The 26,661-nt window shown below is 44.8% G+C and overlaps 1 protein-coding gene across 1 annotated transcript in view; it reads left to right on the forward strand.

Annotated features, from left to right (window-relative positions):
• Positions 1 to 26,661, forward strand: part of APOO (apolipoprotein O) — a 54,798-nt gene that overhangs the window by 15,196 nt on the left and 12,941 nt on the right. Inside the window, exons 2-7 of the mRNA XM_058658986.1 lie at positions 868 to 975; positions 2,116 to 2,235; positions 7,572 to 7,626; positions 10,205 to 10,300; positions 14,994 to 15,085; positions 21,309 to 21,389. Of these exons, the coding sequence (XP_058514969.1) occupies positions 868 to 975; positions 2,116 to 2,235; positions 7,572 to 7,626; positions 10,205 to 10,300; positions 14,994 to 15,085; positions 21,309 to 21,389 (552 nt within the window). The remainder of the gene's footprint in view (positions 1 to 867; positions 976 to 2,115; positions 2,236 to 7,571; positions 7,627 to 10,204; positions 10,301 to 14,993; positions 15,086 to 21,308; positions 21,390 to 26,661) is intronic.

Raw genomic sequence — 26,661 nt, forward strand, 5'->3', positions numbered from 1 at the left:
GGAAGGTGCATACGCACCCATCTGTTGAGGCAAGTCATCTGCCCTGGGCATGGAGCAATCCTGCAAAACGGACTCTCAAGGTTTGGTACCTGGGACAGGGAATGGCCAGGCCATGGGTACACACCAGTTCCAAGGTCTAGTGCCCATCAGGAAAGGAGCAGGTGAGAGCTCACTTCTCAGGAGGCTCTCTGGCTCGGTGTCTTTCAAAGGAAAAGAAAATAATTTAAAAATCAATAAGCTTGAACAATGAATGAAGAGAGGGCGATAGAGGAGAATTACTAAGAATCCGATCAAATGTTGTATTTTAAATCAAGTTGACATTTAAAATCAAAGGTGAAAGTGGGTGAGATTGATACCATAAAAATGGAAATAGGAATTGAACGAGAAAGCTATGCGAAATGTAGGGGGTGGCCTTGTGGCACAGTGGGTTAAGATACTACCTGTGATGCCAACATCCCATTTGAAAACTGATTCAAGTCCTCAGGTCCCTGCTAATGTGCCTGGGAAAGCAACAGAACCTGACCCAAATTGTTGGGCCCCTGCCACTCCTGACTTTTGTCTGTTCTAACCCTGGATTTTGTGGTCATTTGGGGAGTGAGCCAACTGATGGAAGATCTCTCACTCTCTTCCTCTTGACTTCTGTCAGATAAGTGAATCTGAAAAAAATGCATTAATAAGTAGATCAGGTCAAGGATTGAAAGCTGGAAATGAGAACTAGGAAGATCCACCGGAAGCAATACATCAAACAAGGAGGAAGGTCAGGAACACTGAATCCAAGCGGTCAGGGCAGGAGTGGCTGCAGAGCGCATGTGTTGCAGGTTTGCTTCGCGGTGTGGAGAAACGGTGATGGTGGCTTTTGTGTTTCAGGTACTTCAGAGGTCTGTGGGGCCTGCCAGCCTGGGTCTGCTCCCTTTCAGAGTCTACGCAGCACCGAAAAAAGACTCGCCTCACAAAAGCTCCGTGAAGGTCGATGAGGTAACATGCTGCTGTGAACATGTGGCTCACTTACTGACGAGGAGTTTCTATCAGTTGCCTATCAGAAAGAAGTGACTGGAAGATGTCTAAAAGAAAGAAAGAAAGAATTATGTGTCCTTAGACTCCATTATCTTTGTGGGAAATTGCTCAGCTGTAATTTTTTCAGTAGATAAGCTTTAATAGTACTCCACTCCAGTATATTTAAGGGATATTTTGTAGACTTTTTAATGGAGACTCTGCACTGTCCTAGGAGATTATAAACCCAACTTGGTTTTCTAAGCTCTCTGCCCTATTCTGGGCTGTTTATTCTGCCAAGATATTTCTTCTCCCTTTCTAAGTGTGACAGCCTTGACTTGTTTCTGCTTGGTGGCTGGATTAGAGGCCCCTAAGTAGATATTTAATAGACTGAGTAAATAAAAGAAAAAAATCTTTGCCCCATTATTTACATTCCATTTGTTGTACTTCCCCCCAATTATTGGGAGATTGGGTTTCTGTTGTCTCTGAGTACAGTGATATAAAGTCCTCCCTTCAGTCTGGGGCAAGGTTAGCCCTTGCATAAAGCTAATTAGGTTATCTTTTCTCATTTAATGTCTTCTCAGGCCTTGGGACAGTGATGTTTTTCAGTGAAGAGGGCAGCCCGTAGTGGGCACGGAAAGCTGCCTCTCTGGGTGGGGGCAAACCCACCAACTGCTGCTTTTGGATCAGCACCAGACTGATCATTTGCACTAAGTAACATGCCCTTTAGTTGCTGTAAGCTGCATGTTTACCTCTCCAGCACCCTTTGGAGTAATGGAGTTCTTTTTCCAAATTAAATGTAAGGTGGAATATCAAATACCAGTACGTAACACCAAATGCCAGTATGTAACACAGATAAAGTGTAAGTTGCTTTGTGATCAGTGAATAGGGAGAGGGATCGGATACTCTATAGCCCTGTGCTATTGGCCTTGGCCTTGTTGATTAGGAAATTAAGGTGCAAAAGATCATCTGAAGTAAGGTTCAGTTTGCCTATAACCTCTAGGGTCAGTGTGATTCATTAATTACTACAAATATTTTACTTGCAGATTTGATTATGCGTTATGTGGTGGTTTCCTTTCTCTATTATCTCTTACATGTTTCTTGGTTTGGTTTTAATGTGTGCAGCTTTCACTCTACTCTGTTCCTGAGGGTCAGTCTAAGTATGTGGAGGAGCCCAGGACCCAACTTGAAGAAAGCATCTCACAGCTTCGACATCATTGTGAGCCATATACAAGGTGGTGTCAGGTAACGGCTCTTCTGAAAATGCATTTTTGTCTGGAGGCAGTGCTGAAAAGGGAGTGTTGCCTGTGTGTTTCTGGGAGAGGGGCTGATGAAGGGCCCCAGGTAAGATGATTCCAACATTCATCAGTGTCATTTGAGGCCAAGGTACAGAGATGCTCTTTCATCCTGGTGGGAGCTGTCACCATGGTCTCAGAAAGTACTTCCGCTTGCTGGGCAGTGAACAGCATCTGACTCATGAGTGGATGGCTGGTAGCAGGGGGAAGTGTAACATGTTCAGCCAGTGCCTGTGACCTTGACATCCTATGTGAGCACAGGTTCGAGTTCCAGTTGCTGCACTTTTGAGCCAAAGTAATGCTAACTATCTTATTGGTTTTGGTTATGAAAATATTGTCTACCAAGGGAGGATCCGGTGCTGGAACTCTCATCAAGGAAAAGGATATGTTGTAAGCAGTTATATCAAAATTGTTTTTCCCCCTTCCTAAAGATTTTATAAATTAGTATGGATTGAGCATTTCTAATTCAAAACTCCAAGGTGCAGAATGCTTGAAAATATGCAACATAGCACTCACTTGATGCTCATAACGGTTTGGATTTTGGAATACTTCAGATTTTGGATTTTTGGCTTAGGAATTCAACTATTCCAAAATCTGAAAAATTCCTAAATCAGAAACTTTTCTGGTTCCAGGTTTTTCATGAAAGGGTTACTTAGCCTGTACCACACTAAACAGTAATGGCTGTTTCCTGATTTGCCAGTATCTTTGAAGTTATATTTGGAAATGGCGATAGGCTAAGCTGCCACTTGGGAACCTGCACCCCATATCTGAGTGCCTGAAACTAAATCCTAGCACTGCTTCCAATCCGTCTTCCCTCTAATGTGCCTGGGAGGTAGCTGGTGATGGCCTGGGTGCTTCTGTTCCTTCCTGCTTCCTTCGTGGCTTCTGGCTTTGACCTGGCTCGGCACTGGCTGTGGGCATTTTGGAGTGAACCAGTGGATGGAAGCTTGATCTCTCTGTGTCACTCTGCCTTCCAAATAAATAAATCAAAAAGTGCTTTCATAATTATGTTTTTGATAAATTTTTAAAATATATTTTAATTTTATGGGGAAATGTGATAGGTGGAGAGTGGGGAGAGATTTTCCAAACACTGACTCACTCTGCAAATGACTGCAACAGTCAGGGCCAAGCCAAACTGAAATTAGGAACCTGAAACTCAATCTGGATTGTCCACGTAGGTGGCAGGGATCCAAGAGCTTATCACAGAATTATAAAAGAGGTATTACCTGCTGCCTCCTGGCATGCACATTAGCAGGAAGTTGGAATCTGAGACAGAGCCAGAACTTGAACACAGGGACTCCGCTGTGCAGGTCTAGTAAGCAGCAACTCAGTTGCTACACCGAGCATCCTTGTTCGGATGAACTGAAAGCCACAAAAGAAATCCTTCTTTAAGGAGCGGCTAGTTTGGGCACCTTCTGCACTGTAGACTTCTTGAAGGCAGGTACCTTCTAGCTGTTCCTTTGTCTTATCACCTGATGTTCCTGTAGGAAGCTGCCTTTTTGTTGCTAGGAGAATGCTGGCAATTCGCTTATTTCAAGTGTGTGTCTGTACCGAACTGCAGACTCCCTGGTCTTATTGAAACTTCTCATTTTGGCATCAAAGGAGTAGTTTCCAGATATAACCTCAAAAATAACACCAAATCGGGAAACAGCATTAATGTGAAAGGCAGATATAGTCTCATGGAGGAAAGAACTGCTGTAATTAGCAAGGAGATTAATTTGTTGCCTCTTTTCTCTCACTTTAAAGGAAGAATAAGATGGCTGCATTGTCGGATGCTGGAAAACCCTAAATGAGGCCATTATGCTTTAGTTTTCACAACCAACATTGCAGCCTTCCACTTGGAATCTCTGCTTTGTGGTGCTAAGTAGAGTCACTGTGCCTAGCAACATGCAGAAAGGGAAAAGTACAAAAAGAAAAAGACAAAACCTAGGGAAACAGCGTATTATTCCTGTGTTCAACAAGTGTTACTAAGGGGCTGGTAGCATGGGGCACTGGGTTAAGCTGATGCTTGTGATGCGGGCATCCTATGTCCAAGTGCTGATTTCAGTCCCAGGCACTCTGCTTCCTATCGAGCTCCCTGCTAATGCATCTGGCAGCAAGGGAGTATTCCAGGCCAACTGGCGGAGTCTCAATATGCCAAGGTCTAGCAATCATTTAAAATGTGGCGTTACTCTACGAACCTCCATGGGCATGGGATATTGACGGACCCACACTGGGTCGGCCCTAGGTTTTAACACCACGAAAACTGGTGTTTGAAGTTTTGCCAGTCCCATGTCCCCAGTTTCTGCCCACACATGGGCGTGGCGGGGAGGAAGCCAGCAGCCATTCATCTATTTCAGGGGCCTGGGGAGGAAGGCCGCTGATGTAGCTGCTGTTCATCTTCAAGTTGCATGGTTAAGACATGGATTGGCTGTCCCTCATGATTGAGGACCTGAGGCCCCTCCTGTTGGAAACAGATTTGGGACCCCATCTTTGTAAGCAAGTCTCTTCCTAACAGCGGGTAAGGGCATTCAGGAATAACCATGAATGAGTGGGATACCCGGCCCATGCCTATGTTCTTTGGGTAATCCATGAGTATTGGCTCATTCCTGTGGCCCCCTGGACCCAAGAAGTTTTACTAGATAATTTATCTTGAGGCTCTAGTAATACTGAATGTTGTATTCCAGTGACCACTAAGAAATTTATTGAGTCCCCTCCACCTTAAGGGTTACCCTGGGCTCGGCGACAGTGTCCAAACCCCGACGCCCCTAGTCACTCAATTCTTCTGTTGCCAGGACTGGTACTTCACTGCGGTTTTAAATCTGGGCATTCCCTTTTCCAATGTCCCTCTTCTTTACAATAAGCACACTGATTTGTATTTGCCTGGCCTTAGATTTGTATTCCGCCTTGTCTTGTCCTTTGTTCCCTTTCCTTAGCATCCCCTGTTGCAGTAGCTAACAATATCTTTGCTAAATTGCAGGTCTGCTGATCACTAGCCTTAACCTGTTTTTCTTCTGGGCTCTCTCTATTATTAAAAACCTTTTCAGCAACTTGAATACGTTTTTTTCTCCCAACCTTTCTACTCTCTGTAACTTTTGTTTAATGTCTGGAGCTGCCTGGTTAACAAATGCCATGATCACAGCTGCTTTGGTCTCTGGCACCTCTGCATCCATGGGCGTATACTATCTGAAGGCCACCGTGATTCTCTTTAAAAATGCAGCTACACTCTCTTCTCGACCCTGCTGTACATCACCTACCTTGACCTTGGCCAGATTAGCGGGCTTGCAAGCAGTGGCTTTGAGACTCCCCAACAGAGTCTAGTGGTAGACTCGGAGCCTCTCCTTACCTTCAGCCATGCTAAAGTCCCATGCTGGACGAGAGAGAGGGAAACATTCACTGATAACATCCAGATCAGTAGTGGGCTCCCCATTAGCGCCCGGCGCCAGTTTTCGAGCCTCCACTTGCATTCTCTTATGTTCCTCGGTAGTCAAGAGAATCTGAAGGAGCTGCTGCCAGTCGTCCCAGATTGGCAAATGGGTAAACAGACTAGAATCTAAGAGGCCCCTAGAATTATCAGAAAACTTAGCCTTTTGCATTTTCCAATCATACAGGTCACTGGTAGGAAAGGACCAGTTGTGATGCGAATGATTCCCCGCCCCATCAGCGGGTCCTAATGCACGGAGCGGCAGCAGGCTTCAATCAGCGGTCCTGGGGAGGTCGGTGCAGCTCGCTGCGCCCTGCTCCGCGTGCTCACTGCCGGCCGGATCTGGCCCAGCACCCGCAGGGGCAGATGCTGGGTTGGCTGGAGTGGGGAACTCGTAGGGGAGAGGGAAAATTAATTCTTCATCCACCCCACTCTCCCAGGATCGGGTAAAGTGGTGCCAAAGGTTTGGTTTCACTTGTGTTTCCATTCCGGGTATTCCCGGACCACCAACGCTGTCGTCGGGAGCTGTCTCTGTGGGGACAAGAAAGGCTTTATCCATCCAAGTGGGGTCCTGACTAAATCTTCCCAGACAGCTGTGTAGGGTGCCTGGTCAGGGCGTCCTGTTCGGGGGCGAAGGACAGCACCTTTAACAGATAGATCGAATGTGCCCTCCACTGGCTGGCCTACATCAAACGTTTGCCACTCTGTGGAACAAAAGATAATTAGCTTTCCTTTTTTGGTATCTAAACTCAAGTGACGTGCCCTTGTCTTTACTTCCTTAAAATTACTGGTCAGAAGGGAAAGGGGGTTAGTCAAAATCTGTCCCATTTTGTCTGTCTAATGATCATACACACTACAAGCAATCACCAAAAGAAAAACCAAAATGGAGAATGGACCCTATTTCAGATCTTTAACTCTCTCCAATGCTCGGGCAGGACCCTCTTTCAGGTGTTTAACTCCCCTTCTAGTGGGAACCCAGGATGTCTCACAGGACCCCTGACTGATGGACCCCCAGTGCATCCCCTTGACCCTTAGTCAGTCTTCCAAAACCCCAAGAACACATCTAGCCAGAAACAAACAAACAAAAAAACCTCACCACTGCTGCGCTTGGGGTCGGAGTTCCTGGAGACCTTGGGGATCCCAGATGAGCCTCCTGCTGTATGACCAGATCTCGAAGTCTCCGAAGACCACCAGGAGACCCATTCCAATGCTAGCACATGGTGGCAGTTTATTCAAACTCAAGCCTGGGCCCCAACCATCATCAATGCCGCAGATAAGAATTGAGCGCCCCAAGCAGAACGGGCAAAGTTTTTATTACAGTTTAGGGGATTTCCAGTTTTAAATCCTTGTGATTGGTTGACACTTCAAAAAGTACAGCTTGGCATTTTCTTATTAATGGGCGATAAAGCAAGTGGAACCTAACTAAGATAAGGGAACTTGGGAAATGTCCTGCTGCTGTCTTATAGGCTGTTAGTCTGTTGGCTGTCTGTTTGCAATGCTTTCCAGAAACAAAATGCTTCCCATAACTGACAGGATGATGCCTTTATCTTAAGATGGTAGAACTCATGCTAAGGCTCTTCACTGCCATGTATGTGGGAGACCTCACTGGAGTTCCTGGCTCCTGGTTCCACCTTTGCCCTGACCAGGCCATTGCAATGACTTGGGAAGTAAACCAATGCATGGAAGCTCAAGCTCTCCCTCTCTTTTCCTCTCCCCGCCCCTCTGTGTCTTTACCACTGTCATTCTACCTTTTAAATACATTTTTTTTTCTAAATATTTATTTAAAGTGTTAGTAAGACGATTTATCCAGCAAAGACAAGTATGTTTATTATTGCTTTCTAATCAGTGAATCCTACTCATTCAGTTTCTTTTTACCTTTGTAGGAAATGTACTCTCAGGCTAAGCCCAAGATGCAAAGTGTGGTTCAGTGGGGATTAGGTAAGTTGCTATCTACAAATAGATACAAGCGTTTATTTCAGTGATATTGGACTCTTTACTGGGGGTTCCATGAATGAACTCTAAGAGGTCTGTAAGTTACTCTTAAGTTGTATGCAGAATTTTAGCACTGTGTGGGTTTTTCTAGAAAGAGGATCTGTTTCCACTGGGTTTCAGAGGACTGGTTTACCCACAGAGTCATGTGACTTCTGGGTTACTAGGATTGTTAGGCTTGCAAGTGCAGATACACTGAAATAATAAAAAAAATAGATTTCCAGATGCAATATAGAACAGCATATCATCTCATTAATAGATTTTCAGAATTAGAATAGATCATTTGCTATTAATTACTACATGCCTTAGAAGCCTGGAGGTGGAAAGGAGCTGAGCTGATGTGCCCAGGAACAAGCTTACTGCGTGACTAGTAGTATCACATGTTCTCATTTGCCTTTTTTGTCCTTAACAGTTTATTGTATGTGAACCATTTGTATACCCCCACGAACTGTTCACTGTCTGTGTTCTGACTTAATCTCAGTCAAGAACTAATTAAAGTAATAGAGACACTGATCATGTTTCATTCCACTTAGTGGGCATCTTTGCAAACCAAAATCTTGTTTTTGCAAGATTTCATTTCCATGGCGTAACAAAATAAATAAATGTTACCTATTATTTCCCAGTCACTCATAGCTGTAGCATTATTTGTGATATTTGTCTTGTCCTCTGGTCTCACTGTTACTGCAGAGGCTTTCAGAACAAATGCTTCCTCATGAGCTGGGCTGGCTGTGAAGATGATGAATCCGTTGTCCAGCAGTCATGACCAAGGCATGCTGCCAGAAACTGGGCTTTGGCTTCAGTGCAGTCTTAGAACATATCTTCTTTCCAATTCCTTTGTGGTTTACCCACTTGGGCTCAGCTCACCAGAGCCATCTGGGTGTCCTGCTGTCAACTGCTGTGTACATGTCTAGAATTGAGCAACACTGTGCTGGTAGGCAAAAATAAAGGGAAGTAAAAAATTGCCTCAAATGACCCAGACAGCAGAATGGAAAGGAAAAATTAGGTTAAAGGCAAAATAGCTAAAAGCCCAGATGGAAATGAATGCAGATGGGTCACAAGCCCTATAATAGTACTTGCAGTCGTCAACATTTCCCAAAGAACCCAGGAAGGGAAAATTGGCATGTATGTGATACCACCTAGGGGAGGGAATTATTGACTAGTCTAGTTTATTAGTCCTATTCAAGCATGTTTATTAAGTGACAGTCATGCCAAGCATTGAAGATTAAGGTTGATAAGACCAGGGGCACAACAACAAGAATGTAATTATGTTTTTACTGCTAATATAAACATGGAGGTAATCATAGATTACTAATGAAGATCCAGAGGAAGGAGATTGTTTAGCAGAAATTTGGGAGATGGACACAGTTAAGAAGGATCTCTGAGTTGAGTCTTGAGGGAGCAGTGCTAAGCATATCAGGTTGTGGTGCTGGACTGCAGCTGGCTTTTTACACAGTGGATATGGAGAGCATGATCAAGGCTTAGAGTTGTGACTGGGTGTTCAGGGTTTGGGAAACCATAAGCTCATGGGAAGTGCTGAAGATGAAGTTGAGAGAAAGAGTGCTTTGCTGAGTCATCTTCTAGCTGAAAGTTGTTTGCGAATTCCTCCAATAGTTATCAACTTCCAGCTGAGTTCTTGATAAATGTCTGTTGAATTATTCTCTGCTATTACTGCTAAGAGAAGAGGACCCAGCAATCTAACCAGTCCATCATTAAGGAGACATAAGGTACACACCTGAATGATTGAACACAAGGTGCTATGAGCTTACATACCAAGTGATGCTATAGAGAATAACTGTGATGGGACCTTAGAAGAAGAGGAGCAGTCTGGGCTGATGAGTTTAGGAACGGCGTCACAGAGGAGGTAGGACTCCAGCTGACTTATTTGGTGGGAGCGTCTGGATGGAGCAGAAGTCATCCTACAAACTAAGTTGTAAAGCCTGTTGTGGCATGGAAGTAAACTCCTTGGTTATATTTGTGTTTATTGATGTCACTGTCTACAGCAACTATTTTCCACATGATTTTTGTGAGTACTACAAGTTTCCGTCATTATCCAAATTTATTCTGCTCTTAAGTTCAGATGATGAATTGATGGCAAGCATACTTGTTTTCTTTAATGCTACTGGGTTTGGTTTCTAGGTTTCAGGGAGCAAACAGCATTTGAAGATAGTGACAGATCTATGCAAAGATTTGTCTACGTCTCCTCTGCGTTGCTATTTGGATAACAATTTACACAGCCAGGGATCTCTGTATTTATGTTTCTTCCTGGGCAAATGGTTGAGTCAAATATGTTTCCTTCACATAATCTAATAGTGTCAATAGCCTGTCAAAGCAAAAGTGCTTGAAAATTGGATACTTGCTTTGTGTGTGGTAAATCATATCTGAATATCATGTAAAATGGAAGCGTTAAAAATATATTAGCAGAAGTAATGAATACATGGGTTGATACTGTGTATACTAAATATATATGACTTTTTTGAGTGTTTTAATGAGCCATTTATGAAATTTTTTTCATCTGATTCTATTGTAGACAGCTATGAATATCTCCAAAATGCACCTCCTGGATTTTTTCCAAGACTTGGTGTTATTGGTTTTGCCGGCCTTGTTGGACTTGTTTTGGCTAGAGGTAGGTAAAATTTTGTGCCCTTTTTATAGAAGAGTTTGGATCATTATTTTCATTTACTGATTTTCAGAATGAGGGAATTCTAAATATGGCATGCTTAATATGCTTAATTGTTCCATTATATTTGGTTTTAAGCATATATTGAAATTGTTTACTCTTGGTTTAAAAAGTTATTTAGAGAAGTGTTATAGTCTTATTTAAATAGTATTTGCTACAAGTGAACATCCCAAGGCCAGGGGCTGTTGTTAGGGAGGCAGGAATGTGCGACCCAGCGAGCTTACCCTTGGGGAAGACACTTGGAAGAGTTGCACAGGCGCAAAGCCAGCTCTCTGTGCTGTGGGTGTAATGTCGAGTGTTGGTCCCCTGCACGTCCACCAGGGTGACCATCCTGAAGAATGTTGGGGACCATGCTGTCCTTGGCAGAACAGCAGCATGGGAATGCCATTACTGTGCATTCCTATTCCTACTGCTTGTTTGTTTCTGTCTTTTTCATAAAGGGACTTGGTAGCATTAAAATGACTTGACATCCTAATTCACAATGTTCATACACATGAAAGATCTTTTCCCATGGCTGCTAGAGAGATATGGGTAGTTGATAAAGTTTGGGAACTGCATATAATGAAAAAACTAGACCTAGATTTCACTGAAATCAGCTTACCATTTAATTTCATTTTCCACAAACATTTTTTAAAGATTTATTTATTTTTATCGCAAAGTCAGATATACAGAGAGAAGGAGAGACAGAGAAGAAGATCTTCCATCCGATTATTCACTCCCCAAGTGACCACAATGGCCGGCACCGCGCCAAACTGAAGCCAGGAACCAGGAACCTCTTCTGGGTCTCCCACGCGGGTGCAGGTTCCCAAGCCTTTGGGCTGTCCTCGACTGCTTTCCCAGACCACAGACAGGGAGCTGGATGGGAAGTGGAGCTGCCGGGATTAGAACTGGCGCCCATATGGGATCCCAACGCATTCAAGGTGAGGACTTTAGCCACTAGGCCACGCCGCCGGGCCCTTCCACAAACATTTTGAAGTACCTTCACAAGGGGGTTTGAGTGAGCAGTGTCAGAGGGGCCCATTGGGCAAGATGAGTAGGTGCGAGGTAAGTTTATGGATCAGAGTGGGTTGCTGATGCTACGAGGTGGATGGAGCAGGTGCTGGCAAGTAGCACAGTGAGCTCAGGTCCCTCCTGGGAGGATTTCTTGAGCACATCTATAATGTAGTCTTAGTTAATGAAGATGGCTATGAGCATGGTGGTGACAAGAGACTCCCAGGGCAGGTAGGTTCAGCTGGACCACTGAACGTTGCCACTGTTACCTTGCAGTGACTGCCCCCCAGCACTGACGGTCAAGTTAATTTCCTGTGGCAATGCTGATAGCTACAGCCCCCTACCACTGGCTTCTTAGGAGGCGTGGGGCAAATGATCTCACCTCCTTCCTGACGTTCTGGGGTCCCCAACTCACCGTGTGAATGAGAGGTGGTAAAGACCTATGGGCTGCCCCTCAGTAGCCTCGTCTAGAGGAACAAAAAATAACTGGATGGCAGGTTTGCTTCTCTTCACCTGCTCCCCACCTGTGTGCATAAAGGGGCATTCCAGGGGTGGGAAAGGCTTTTCTCCTCTAGGTATCAATTCAGGCAGTAGCACCAGGACAGGGCCATTGTCAGTCTAGGTTGATAGTATTTGTATTCTCTTCTGTAAACCCAATTCTATGCTTGGATATTTGTTTAAAGTTTGAAGCCAATAAACAGTGCTTATCTGATTGGAACTGTGTAAATATTATGAACATATGCTGTGCTAGCATATGAGTGTGCAGTGTGCTTTTACTAACTGATTTTCAATGTCAAATCTATGTGTCTTCCTGTTCCCTCTGCTACCAGTTTCTGAACCTCATTGTCAGGTTTCTGCAAGCTCCACAGCCGGCTGTTGTTTCGATTCCCTTCTTCCGTAGCTCCGCAGCATCCTACCATCTGGCCTGAGCCTGCAGCAGAGCCATTGCTGTGTTCAAAGAACTTGTCTTCTTTCCGCTTCTTAGATTTGAGCCCCTTTTCTTGATTTCCATGTCCTTTCTGCCATGCTGTTGAACTACATGCTTAAGTTACTTTCATGGAAACACACATGGAGGCAAGCTTGTTAAGACCTTGCATGTGGGCCCGGTGGCGTGGCCTAGCGGCTAAAGTCCTCGCCTTGAATGCCCCGGGATCCCATATGGGCGCCGGTTCTAATCCCGGCAGCTCCACTTCCCATCCAGCTCCCTGCTTGTGGCCTGGGAAAGCAGTTGAGGACGGCCCAATGCATTGGGACCCTGCACCCGTGTGGGAGACCTGGAAGAGGTTCCTGGTTCCTGGCATCGGACCAGCGCGTACCGGCCCGTTGTGGCTCACGTGGGGAGTGAAACCTCGGATGGAAGATCTTCCTCTCTGTCTCTCCTCCTCTCTGTATATCCGGCTTTCCAATAATAATAAAATCTTAAAAAAAAAAAAGACCTTGCATGTATGGAAAAAAAGAAAACCAACTTTCTCCCCTCCTATCAAGTGTTAGTTTGGCTGGGCGTTGAATTTGTTTTTATCAGAACTTTGAAGGCAGTATCTTCTAGCATCCAGCATAGCTGGGAGAGTCCGTCTGGGTGTTTGGTTGCTGCTGAAATGATTCATTTCTTCTCTTCCTGGAAACCTTGAGAATCTTTTATTCATAGTTATTCTGAATTTCCATGATGATGTGGGGAGATACAAATGTTTTCACTGCTTGGTTGGACATTTTGATGGATCGCAGCCCTTTGCTGGAAAGGAAGAGAATCTAATGTCTCTGAAAGTTCACTGTCATTCTTTTTGTTTGCTGAACTTAGATGAATTAGTAGTTTGCTCATTTTAAATGACCCTATTTGTCTTTTTTTCTTGATTATTATTTTGTTCCTTTCAACCTTTTTTTTACTTTACTGATTTCCAAGCTCATTCTTGTTCTCTGAATGTTCCTTTGCTATAGACTTTATTTTTCTTCAAATATAGCAATTTCTTGAATTTATTTAATGATACTTAATAACAGGCTTAGCTTTGTTTTGAAGTTCTCTTTCCTGTAGGGGTCATTTTAAAATTCTTGCTCATCTTGGTCTTTTCTTTTATCTTGCATATTTTCCTCAGATGTGACTGCTGGTCCTTGTTCGTCCGGTCATGTTTCAGAATGGAGCAACTGAAATACTGAGAGGAAGTCTGTACACATGGGGATAGGAGGAGGTGGGAGTGGTACTTTGCTGATAGGCAAGTTCCCTGCCTCAAGTCACCTTGTTTAAAAAAAAAAAAAAGATTTTTTTTTTAATTGGAAAAGCAAAAATGCAGAGCTTCTACAGGAGAGTGGATGGCCAGCGCTAGCCTGAGGAGGGCCTCACGCTGTGGTACCACCACAAGCGCTGCTTCTGCCCAGCTCACTCCCTGTGTTCTCAGCAGAAATTCTGTGGTGTTGCTCTAGTGGTGCCCTACCATCTTCAGAGAATTGGGCCGTGCTACAGGCATTTGGCACAGTGGTTAAGGTGCTGCTTGAGATGTCGACGCTCTAAGTCAGAATGCTTGAGTTTACCTCCTCTCTATGGTTCTCATTCCAGCTTCCTGCTGTTGTATCCACAGTGAGGCAGCAGGTGGTAGCTTAAGTCCTTGGGTTCCTGTCACCCATGTGAGAGACTTACATTGAGTCCCGGGCTCCTGGCTTTGCTGTGTTTCTGCTACAGCTGTTTTAGGCATTTGGAAGACGGAAGCTCAGTATTTTTCTCTTTTAGTGTATGTGTCTACCTTTGAAATAAATAAAAACTAAAAGTAAATAAATGAATTTTGGTTTCCAGTGACTTCCTGGCTGTGGACAGTTGTGTACTGGCATGGTATGGTCTGTGCCTGGGCCTTGCACTTGTCCCTCTCTCGATCCCTGGTTGCCAACTCTGCTCCCTGAAGTCCCTACCACCCCTGCTGCTGGGATGGGTCTCTTTCTCTGTTGCAGCCTCTCCTCAAAACTTCCTGGCATTTTTCCTGTACATGCTTGTGTGTGTGTGTGAAATTTCTTACCTGCTACTGGCCTCTCCGCACCTTTTCTCAGCGTTGTGGGTTTCTGCATCTGGACTCCATTTTTTACTGTTGTTTTAATAGAGTTTCAGGAAGGAGAGGAAGACAGGAACTTATGTTTAGTATTTAACTGGGAAGCTGTAGAAACAAAAATACTGGTTTGCTGTTTATTTTCAAAGCAATATTTTGTGTGTGTGTTTCTGTACAAGAATTGCTTCTATTGAAAACATTTATGGAGTAAAGGAAGCTAATCACAAAAAAGCATGTTATATGATTGCATTTACAAGAAAGATCCAAAGTAGGCAAGTTCATCATCAACAGAAAAACATTAGTGGTGGCCTAGGATGGCAGTGGAGTAGGGACACTGGGCAGTGACTGTCAGTGGACCCCAGTGTTTTTTATTGACTCGTGATGATTTCTTCACCTGGAACAAGCTGAAAGAAAGCTGTTGTATACTTTACATGGGTTAGATGTGTGAGTTCTCTCTCCATAAGGTTGTGAAACCATAGTGGTTCTTTTAGGTATAATAGTGTCATTAGACAACTTTCTCAAGTTAGGACCAAAGCAGTGTTACTCAATATTAAATGTGTGAAGTAAAATTGTGGTAGTAAGGCCAACAAGTCGTGTGATGATATTTCCGACCTTTTATTTATTAGGTTCAAGAATAAAGAAGCTCGTGTATCCTGCTGGCTTCATGGGACTAGCTGCCTCTGTCTATTATCCACAGCAAGCCATTGCATTCGCCCAGGTGAGTTAAAGCCAGCCAGCTAGGGTGTCCCTCATTCTTCCTGTGATTGCCATGCATTTGCTGCCGAATTTTATTTTATTTTGCAGTTTGTATAAAAATATATTTAATGATTTATCTATTTATTAAGTTAGTTTTTATTGGAAAGGCAGATTTACAGAGAGGAGAGATATAGAGAGAAGGTCTTCCATCTGCTCGTTCATTCCCCAAACAGCCGCAATGGCCAGAGCTGAGCTGTTCTGAAGCCGGGAGTCAGGAGCCTCTTCTGGGTCTCCCACATGTATACAGGTTCCCAAAGCTGTGGGACATTCCCCACTGCTTTTTTAGGTATAAGCAGAGAGCTGGATTGGAAATGGAGCAGTTGGGACACAAACTAGTACGTATGTACTATGTGCCAGCAACAGAGAGTGGAAGGTTAACCTGTTGAGCCATGATGCAGCCCCAATACTTATTTATTTAAAAAGCAGAAACAAAAGACAGCTTCCATTTGCTGGTTCACACCTCAGGTATATGCAATGGGTAAGATTGGGCCAGGGCAAAGCCAAGAGCCTGGAACTCAGTTCAGATCTCCCATGTGGGTAGCAGGGTCCCAAGTACTTAACCTGTCATCTGCTGTTGTGATCTGAGTTGGAGCTGGAATTGAATCCAGGGAGTATAATATGGAATGCTGACCATGGCACCAAATGGCTGCTCCTATTTTGCAGTTTTTCTAATACTAGACTAAAATCTGTTTAGCAAGTATAAGTATTGTTCTGAGTGAGTAAAAGATGGTGTGCTCGGTTTTGGTTTTTCTTCCAGTCATGCCAGTATTCAGAGAATGCTGAGTTGAAAATCAAAGAAAGTTGCTGATACCATTTTTTGCCTACTTATAAGTCTGAAGACTCAGATTCTAAAGCTGACCTTTGTGGCTCACTTAGCTCCGGCAGGTCTGCTCACAGCCTCTTCTCTCTAGGGTTGCAGGTGCACTATGCTGTGGCCTCTAGGGCTTCTCCCTGGTACTGGTGCTGGCCTTGCTTTTCTTGCTGTGGGCTTTGGGGCATGTACCCCCATGTACTGGGAATGCCCTGCTTAGGGATCTCAATCTCCTGTGTCTTCCTCACTCTTTAGACCCCTGCTTGGTGGTGTCCTGACAAGGAAGTAGGCAGCTTGAGTAACTCTGTAGCAGCAGTTCTTAAAAGCTGTGGGCTCCTGGACAGCAGAAACGGCACCACTTGGGAGCTTGTTAGGGATGCAGATTCTCAGGCCCCAACCCAGATTGACTGGCTTGAACACAGCGTGTGAGGAGGGTGGCAGCCAAGCCCTTCAGAGTATCTTATTATCAGCGGGTGTTTGAAAACCTGCTGCTGAAGGTCGGCTTGCCTTAGCAGTAGACTGGACTCCCTGACTTTGGAGCATAGAGTCCCTCGCAAAACCGATGAGAGCAGAGCAGGTTCTGGGTGGCTTTGGAGCTGGGGACCTGGTTGTCAGAATTACCCTGTCACAAGGAGACCGAGTCCCGGGAGGGGACAGCAGTGTACCTTCCAGGATTGTGCTCTGAGGACTTGAGCTCCCTAGCTTTCTTGACTCCAAACTCTGGGAGAAGGCTCTGGTTTTATATGACAGCCTAAGGGACTCAGTTGTAAAATTGCTCGCTTTGCTGGCAGTTGTTACTAAGATCTTTCCGGCATCAGCAAAATGGTTGGATTGAGATTATTATGCTAAGTGGGAACAGTGAGACCCAGAATGAGGAGTGTCACACATTTTCTCTTATTTGTAGAAGTTAGTATAGCATGGGAAAATTGGGTGTCATATCATTTGATACAAAGTTATAAATATTACTCCCCTGAATCATCATGTACATAAAAGTATGCCCTTCTTTTTTTTTAAGATTTGTTTATTTTATTACAAAGTCAGATATACAGAGAGGAGGAGAGACAGAGAGGAAGATCTTCCATCCGATGATTCACTCCCCAAGTGAGCCGCAATGGCCAGTGCTGCGCCGATCCGAAGCCGGGAACCAGGAACCTCTTCCAGGTCTCCCACGCGGGTGCAGTGTCCCAAAGCATTGGGCCGTCCTCGACTGCTTTCCCAGGCCACAGGCAGGGAGCTGGATGGGAAGTGGAGCTGCCGGGATTAGAACCGGCGCCCATATGGGATCCCGGGGCGTTCAAGGCGAGGACTTTAGCTGCTAGGCAACGCCGCCGGGCCCAAAAGTATGCCCTTCTTTACCCATGATATTATCGTTGTCAAAAATCCCTCACTTTGTGAAAATCTGTTTTTAAGAAAAAAAATAATATATGTATATCTGTGGATATCTACATATGAAGTAAATGTGACAGAATGTTGAAAATTGTTAAATTTTTTAAAAGATTATTTCTATTGGAAAGGGAAATTTGTTTCTAGCTTCTGATTCACTGCCCAAGTGACCACAGCAGCTAGAATTGAACTGATCTGAAACCAGGAGCCAAGAACTGGATCACCTATGCAGGTGCAGGGTCCCAAGACATTGAGCCATCCTCTGTTGCTTTGCCAGGCCACAAGCAGAGAGCTGGATGACAAGTGGAGCAGCTGGGACATGAACCAGTGTCCTGAGGGCAGAGGAATAGCCATTTGAGCCATTGTGCCAGGCCCAAAATTGTTAAATTTTAAAGCTAAGAGAAGAACAAACTTAAACAATGGGAAAGATCTTCCCAGCATGGCCATGGCATTGCTTGTAACAAACCTGGAGGCAGATAGCTAATGTTCTTGTCCCTGTTCCAGCCCCAACTCTGGAACAATGAGTAACTGTTCATATCGGTCTATTGTGATTTATTAAATTGCTGGTGTTGGAAGTGTGGGGCTAGGCTGCCAATTGAAATGCTGTTTGGAGGGGTGGTGTTGGCGTAGTGGGTAAAGCTGCCGCTGTAATGCCAGCTTCTCATATGGGCAGTGATTTATGTCCTAGCTGCTCCACTTCTGATCCTCCTCTCAGCCAATGGCCTGGGGAAAGCAATGGAAGATGGCCCAAGCCACCTATGTGGGTGACCCAGATGAAGCTACTGGCTCCTGGCCCAGCCCTAGCTGTTGAGGCCATCTGGGCAATGAACCAACAAATGAAGGACTTTGTTTCTTGCCTTTCTCTCTCTCTCTCTCTCTCTCTGTAACTCTGCCTTTCAAATAAGTAAAAAAATAAATCTTAAAACAATTTTATTTAGAGAGCAGAGCTTAAGAGCAAGAGAGCGATCTTGCATCTGATGCTTCACTTCCTAAATTGCCACAATGGCCAGGGATGTGCCAAACCCAAGCCAGGAGCCTAGAACTTTTTCTGGTTTTCTCACATGAGTACAGGATCCTAAGCACTTTGGCCATTCTCTGCTGCCTTCCCTTGCATACCAGCAAGGAGCTGAATCAGAAGTGGAATAGCCAAGACTTATGCTGGCATTGCATGCCATGGCTTAACTTGCTATGCCATAATGGTGGAAACAAACAAATAAATGTTTTTAGAGGGAGGTGTTGCCTATGGAACTGTATAATGGAGTAATAAATTAGAAAAAGAAAGGCGATATTGTAGCCAGCACAGTGGTCTAACATGCTAATCCTCTGCCTGCTGGCACCAGCATCCCGTGTGGATACTGGTTCATGTAGTGGCTGCTTACTTCCCACTACAGCTCTCTGCTATGGCCTAGGAAAGCAGCAGAAGATGGCTTAAGTCCTTGGGCCTCTGCACCCACATGGGAGACCTGGAAGGATCTGCTGACTCCCAGTTTTAGAATGGCCCTGCTCTGGCCATTGCAGCCATTTAGAGAGTTGAGCTAGCAGGTGGAAGATTTCTTTCTCTGTCTTTCCCTTCTCTGTGTAACTCTTTCCAAGACTTTCCAAGTAAAATAAATAAATGTTAAGAAAAAAAAAGATGGGCCAGGCAGCGTGGCCTAGCGGCTAAAGTCCTCACCTTGAACGCCCCAGGATCCCATATGGGCGCCGGTTCTAATCCCGGCAGCTCCACTTCCCATCTAGCTCCCTGCCTGTGGCCTGGGAAAGCAGTCGAGGACAGCCCAATGCATTGGGACACTGCACCTGCGTGGGAGACCCGGAAGAGGTTCCTGGTTCCCAGCTTCGGATCGGCGCGCACTGGCCGTTGCGGCTCACTTGGGGAGTGAAACATCGGGCGGAAGATCTTCCTCTCTGTCTCTCCTCCTCTCTGTATATCTGACTTTGTAATAAAATAAATAAATCTTTAAAAAAAAAAAAAAAGAAAAAGATATGGCCGCCCTGTGTGTGCTGGGGAGGGAGGGTCTTTTTTGTGTTAAATACCACAGCATTTGTTGCAGAACATATCTTTTAAAAAAGCGTATTTATTTGAAAAAGGAAAGTGAAATAGGAAGAAAGAGAGAAAGAGATCTGTTTGCTGGTTTACTCTCCAGATGACTGCAGCAGCTGCAAGACTGAAGCCAGGAACTCCATATGGTCTTCCATGTGTGGCGAGGGCTCAAGTACCTGGTTCCCTCCTCTGTTGCTTTCCCAGGCAAAATAATAGAAACTAGATCAGAATTGGAGCAGCCAGGATTTGTGCCAGTGTTCCCATGTGGGATGCTGACCTTGAAGGCAGTTACTTAACTCACTGCACCCTGATGTTGGCTCCATAAAGCATCTCTGTGTTCACAACCAAGATAGTGAATGCAAATTTAAGTTGTAAGGTTACTGCAAAAGAGTTAGTTTGCACATCGGATGTGTACTGTTTTCATTAGATATAGGAGGGTACTTCAAAGAGTTCACGGAAAATGGAACTGACAGATAAAGTTTATTTTCATATAGCAAAAAAAGTTTGAGATCCAGGTGTAATTTTTTCTTGAGATACATATTTCATGAACTTTTATATTATAAACATTTGTGTATTTAAAAGGCAGAATGAAAGAGAAGATGAGAGTAAGCCTCTGTCAATTTACTCCCCAAATGGCTGCCTTTGGGGGGCTATTCAGGCTGTTGGCAAGGGTCCGGAACTCCATCCAGGCCTTCCACATGGCTGGCAGGTCCCCAAGCAGGTGGGTCATCATCTACTGTGTTCCCAGGCACGTTAACAGGGAGCTGGATTGGAAATGGAGCAGCTAGGATAGCCCTTCCATGAATTTTCTGAAGTAACCTTGTGAAACATTACCGGTACATTTGAGGTGGCAGAAATATTCTGGATATAGATGCTGATCATGATTTTATAATACTTTGAATATACGTACGGCCACTGAACTGTGTAAATGGATAAAAATGGTAAAATTTGTTTTATATATGTATGTTAACCCAATAAATTCAACAACGGTTTTACCAAGTAAAACCAAGCGATATGACTCGACATGGTAGCCTAGTGGCTAAAGTCCTCACCTTACATTCACTGGGATCCCATATAAGCTCCAGTTCATATTCCAACTGTTCCACTTCCCTTCTGGCTCCCTGCTTGTGGCCTGGGAAAGCCATCACGGATGGCCCAAGTCTTGGGACCCTGCCACCCATGTGGGAGACCCAGAAGAAGCTCCTAGCTTTGGATCAGCTCAGCTCTGGCCATTGCAGCCACTTAGGGAGTGAAGCAGCAGATGGAAGATCTTTCTGCATCTCCTTCTCTCTGTAAATCTGACTTTCCAATAAAAATAAATAATAAATATTTAACAAAAACAATTTTAAAAGAAGCAATAAAAAATCAACAATTGAAAGATGTTTGTTGATACTGGGGCCAACAAAGCGAATTAGTAGGCTAGTGCTCAGCCTGCTGTGCTGGCATCCCATATGGTCCCATTGAGGTACTGCTTTCCCAGGCTAATAAGGAGCTAGATCAAAAGTGGAGAATCAGGATATGTACTGACACCTATATGGTGCAGTGGTTAACCTGTAGCCTGTCGTGCTGGCATCCCTTGTGGGCACTGCTTTGAGTCCTGGCTGCTCCAGCTCCCTGCAGTGTGCCTGGGAAAACAGCAGAAGATGGCCTCAATGCTTGTGCCCAGATGGAACAGCAAGATGAAGCCCCTGGCTTCAGTATGGCCCAGCTCCGTCATGGAGCCAGTTGGGAAGTGAACCAGTGAGTGGAAGACCTCTCTGTAACTCTACTTCTGAAATAAATACACCTTTTAAAAAAATTTAACTGCATCCAACCAGAATCATTTTTCTGCTTAGCCTTAGTATCTGTTTAGTTGGTTATATTTTACAGTTTTATTGTGTGTGTCCCAAGACTAATCCTCTTCCTTATCACGTACACGGGATAACAACATATTTTCAATTCTGTTTCAAGGTCAGTGGTGATAAATTGTATGACTGGGGCTTACGAGGGTACATTGTTGTAGAAGATTTGTGGAAGGAGAACTTTCAAAAGGTAAGAAACATGATTTACATTATCATCCTTTTGGTTTAAATACAGGGTTTCTGTAGGGTTTTGTAAAATATTACATGAAATATTGCATAGACCTGTTTACTTTCTCTGTTTTTTTTGCTTGTTTTTAAAAATTTGTTTGTTTGACAGGTTGCAAGGGCTGGGGCTATTTCCCACCTGCTGTTTCTTGCCCTAGATGCCCACAATTGGCAGGAGCTGAGACCTGAGTCACTAGTGGCAGGGACCCGGTAACTTGAGCTGTCGCTGCTGACTTCTGACTTCTGAAATCAGGAGTGGCTCCTGGGCTTGAATGCAGGCGTTTTGGTAGTGGATGTGCAAGTCCTAACCAGACTCAACCACAGCCAAATGCCTACCTTTGAAAATACAGAGTCCTGGCGTTGGTGGCTCAATTGGTTAATCCTCAACTTGCAAATGGTGGGATCCCATGTGGGTGCCAGTTTGTATACAGACTGCTCCACTTCCCATTCAGCTCCCTGTTTGTGGCCTGGAAAAGCAATAGAGGACAGCCCAAAGCCTTGGGACACTGCAACCATGTGGGAGACCTGGAAGAAGTTCCTGGCTCCTGGCTTTGAATTAGCTGAGCTCCAGCTATGACAGCCATTTGGGGAGTGAACCAGCAAATGGAAGATCCTTCTCTGTCTCCTCTGTAAATCTCACTTTCCAATAAAAAGAAATAAATCTTTAAAAAATATTCTAAATAATGATGTTCTCAAAATTGCAATCCAGAATTTGGAAGTAATATTATGGCTTAAATTATAAGCCCTCCTCATTGTTTACAGAAATCCTCCTCCAGTGATTAACAGCGATTTTTGGATCCGTGCTTTCTAAAGGAACGAGTCCCTAAGGAGCCTGTTAAATCCAGCTCTTGAGTTGATGTTCAGTATCAGTATCAAGCATCCCTTGGCAACCCCCTTTAAAGAATAAACACAGCTTTATTTTCATTTCTCTGACCTTTTCTTTGGAAGCTTTCTTTCCTGTTTGAAAACTTGCTTAAGTCCCCACTGAGTTTTATATGGAAAAGGAAATAAAATGTCAGGAAAACTGCATGACCTGAGAAGGAAGCATGGAAGATGAGGCCAAGTCGTCCTTGGCTCCCAGCTGCTCCCTGCCGTGTCTGACGGGCCTGAGGTGCACCAGGGCCAGAGGTGAGCCCCAGGTACCCTCGGAGGTCTTGGTGGGGTCTGCGAAGACACCTGCAGGCAGGGAGGCTGCTGCTGCTCAGCTCACCTCACAGTTTAGAGAGTTCAACCGAGAGTGGGACCAGTGGAACTGTGATTGGACTAGGCCAGCACTTTGTGAAGACTTGGCAACATTGGGGATTCAACCTGACCGAATTTACATGCAGGCCTTTTGGGAGTTGAATGGTAAAGATTTCTAATGAGCTGGTGCTTAGTTTGCATTTCTTTCTCTGTTCTTCCTTACATTGGCCCTGTTTAGAATCGTTAATAACTTTGTGTACCCTTCCATTTGCTTGCGCAGCAAGTGTGATTTTCCTCATTTCTCTGTCCTCAGAGGAAGGTGATAAATTTGATATTGACTACATTAAACCTTTACTACAAGTTTGAAAAAGTTTTCATTTTTTATTTGAAAGGCAGAGTGACAGGGACAGACAGTTCCCATCTGCTGGTTCAACCCCACGTGCCTGCAACAGCCAGGATCAGGCCATGCCAAAGCCGGGAGCCCAGGACTCAGACACCGCTGCTTGAGTCACCATCACCTGCTCCTTGGTGAAATCACCAGTGGAGCTGGACTTGAAACCAGGCACTCCGACAAGGAACGCAGAGTCCCAGGCACTCCGACATACAATGCGGAGTCCCAAGCAGCAGCTTAGTTGCCATCCAAGCACCTGTTTGCTACAAGTATCTTCAAATGGAAAATAGCAGAAGACTATTAATTCAAGATCCCATACACTTTTATTTCAACAATTATTTGTTCCTGAAGTGTCTTTCTTCATCACTTGTACTTCCTACTTTGTCGGATTTTGTAGATTTTAGGGTTTGTTTTTTTTTTTTTTTTATGAGAGCTAGGATTTCAGCTACTTGAAACAGAAATCTTTTTTTTTTAGAGACCTGGAGATGAGTATCTTCTATTCACAGACTATAAAATAATTAATAATTTAGTAAAAGAGATAAAAAGCACTGAAAATTTAAGGCAGAATGAGTCTGGAGGGCTGACACAATGGCTCAAGAAGCTGATAATCACCCACCTGCCAGTGCTGGCATCCTGTATGGATACCAGTTTGTGTCCCAGCTGCTCCATTTCGTGATCCAGCTCTCTGCTTGTGGCCTGAGAATGCAGTTAAGGATGGCTCAAAGCCTTGGGGCCCTGCACCCACGTGGGAGACCTGGAAGAAGCTCCTGGCTTCTGGCTTTGGATTGGCTCAGCTCTGGCCTTTGCAATCATCTGGGAAGTGAACCAGCAGATGAAAGACCTCTATCTCTTCTCCTCTCTGTTAACCTGCCTTTCAAATATAAATAAATAAATATTTTTTTAAAGATTTATTTATTTTATTACAAAGTCAGATATACAGAGAGGAGGAGAGACAGAGAGGAAGATTTTCCGTCCGATGATTCACTCCCCAAGTGAGCCGCAACGGCCGGTGCTGCGTCGATCCGAAGCTGGGAACCAGGAACCTCTTCCAGGTCTGCCACGCGGGTGCAGTGTCCCAAAGCTTTGGGCTGTTCTCGACTGCTTTCCCAGGCCACAAGCAGGGAGCTGGATGGGAAGTGGAGCTGCCGAGATTAGAACCGGCGCCCATATGGGATCCTGGGGCTTTCAAGGCGAGGACTTTAGCTGCTAGGCCACGCCGCCGGGCCCAATAAATATTTTTTTTAAAGTCAGGACTGAAAGGTAATAGCAGGAGAAAAATGTAAGATTTTTGGATGAGGAGAGCCTGTCTCATGAGGGGCATTGAGGGACATTTCATGAGAGAGATTGAGTTGTTATTTAGCCTATTTGGAAGATGCTTTTCAAGGCTGGCTTTGGTTACCAGTGTCAGATGCCATCTGATTCCTAGGTGTTTGTACTTTAAGCATGTAACAATTCTCTGAACCTTTTGTCATACATTGGCAAAAAAAAAAAAGTGTGGATATGATGCTTAAGCAGGGCCCTGTGGGTGGGCATTTGGCATCGTGATTAAATTGCTGCTTGAGGTGCCTGAAGAATCCCTTATCAGCGTGCCTGGGTTTGAGTCCCAGTTTCACTTCCCCTTGCTGCTTCTTGCAGATGCAACAAGTGGTGCCTTAAAACAGTTGGGCCTCTGCTACCCACGTGAGCAATTTGGATGCATTTCAGACTGTTGGCTTCAGTCTGGCCCCGCCCTGGCTGTTTGGAGCATTTGGGGAGTGAATCAGTGGATGGGAACCCTGTCTCTCTCTCTCTCTCTCTCTCTCTCTCTCTCTGCCTCTCACTCTTTCAAGTAAGATGAAGATATATTTTAAAGAATACTTGAACTTACTCTTTGAAAAAAAAACAGAGCTTTGAAAATTTAAAAGGTGTGTGATGGCTCAATTATTTTTTGTTTTATTTTTTCTTTTTTAACATTTTATTTTTGATGATGTTTACACAGTTGATTAGGGTGGGAAGGGTCAGGGACTAAATCTTCTATATCTTGGGGGAGTGGGGAAACAAGGTAATATCCACACCCAGTCTCCCAACTGCCCCAGTACCCAGGGAAGGGGAACAGCTACCCGATGTCATCCCAGGGTCCCCAATGTGGAGCATGTTCTCAGGGTTCTGTTCAAGTGGTTTCAGTAGTTCTGACATGCTGTCAATCTCGCAGATCCAAGGATGAGGAAATCTTTCCAAGGTCCATGGCTGACACAGTCCATCCCAGAGTCTCCATTCACCCCAGAAATTTGCTGTCATGCTTCTCTGGGGTAGTTGTCCAATTTGTTCTGCGCTCCTTCCTCTGCTATGGCACCAGATGTCCTCTGCAGGCCCCAGTGAACTGCCTGATCCTCCATGTGCATCTGGACGTGCTGTCCACTGCACCATCTGCAGTAACTGAGGTGGCCCAGTTGAGACACTTACACTCCACTGTCGGATCACAGGTCCTGTCACTCTCCCCATGGTTGGAGTTCTGAGCCCAGCAGTTTAGTTGCAGGGATCCTCAAAGAAATCTCTTCTGAGGTGATTCCAGACCTGACTTTCATGTATACCCGCCAGTATGGGGTCCAGCTCATTCTGTCATCCACATCAGCCTACACAAGCAATGATAGTTGCAATTGCTGGATCAGATCTATTTCCAGCCCCATCTCTTATGCAAACCAATGGGTGCTGCAGCCCAGCCAACCCTGCCCTCCACACACTCAGCCCCCATGTACACCATTGGGAGCTGCAGCCCAGTCAGAGCAACCGCCAATAATCCCCACTGTGTCGGCTGCCAGTCCTGGTTTCTGTGCCTGCCAACATGTGCAGTGGACTGGTCAGGTCTGTCCCACCTCCCATTTGGCTCTCATACACATCATTGAGCATTGAAGCCTAACTGAACCCAACCAACTCCACCCTCAGCCTTCACTCATGTCAGTGGGAGCCACCGCCTTTCTAGCCAGACCTGCCTTCAGTCCTGGGTTATCCTTTTCACTGGTCGGAGCTACAGCCTATCAGAGAAATGCCCACAATTTCTTTACTGGACACACTCCCTACCCACTCTCTAGGTAGTTTTGCAGTCTAGCTCTACAGGACTTGCCCCCAGTCCCAGATGGCTCAACTCTTAATTGTATTGTTTTCCTGTGAGACTGTAGTACTCTCAATTACCCACTCAGGTCTGTGACATTTTCCTGTCCTGCTGCATGCCTTCTCATTTTTAGGACTTGATTATAAATCTTTGTGCTGAGTCTTCTACCAGTAATGTCTGAAATTTATCTGCTTCAGCTAAAATGAACTCTGTCAGAACTGTGAGGCAAAGATACGTGTGTCCAGAAAGAGTGTCATTGTTGTGTGGTCTAGGGCCTAGAATATACAGGAGAAGGTATTTGGCATAGCATTTAAGAAACTACATGGGATGCCCATATCCCATATCAGAGTACCTGGATTCAAGTTCAAGTTCCACTTCCTTCTGGCAGCAAATGGTGGCTCAAGTACTTGGGTCCTTGCCATCCATCCATGTGAGAGACATAGATTGAGATTGGAATTTCTGCTGTTGGCCTGGTCCTGCCGATTGCCATGGTATTTGGGAATGAAGAGCAGATGGAAGTTCTCTCTCTCTATATGCTTATGTCTATCTTCTTTCAAGTAAAATGTGAATATGGTT

Source organism: Ochotona princeps, chromosome X (assembly GCF_030435755.1).
Source record: "Ochotona princeps isolate mOchPri1 chromosome X, mOchPri1.hap1, whole genome shotgun sequence".
Lineage (NCBI taxonomy): Eukaryota > Metazoa > Chordata > Mammalia > Lagomorpha > Ochotonidae > Ochotona > Ochotona princeps.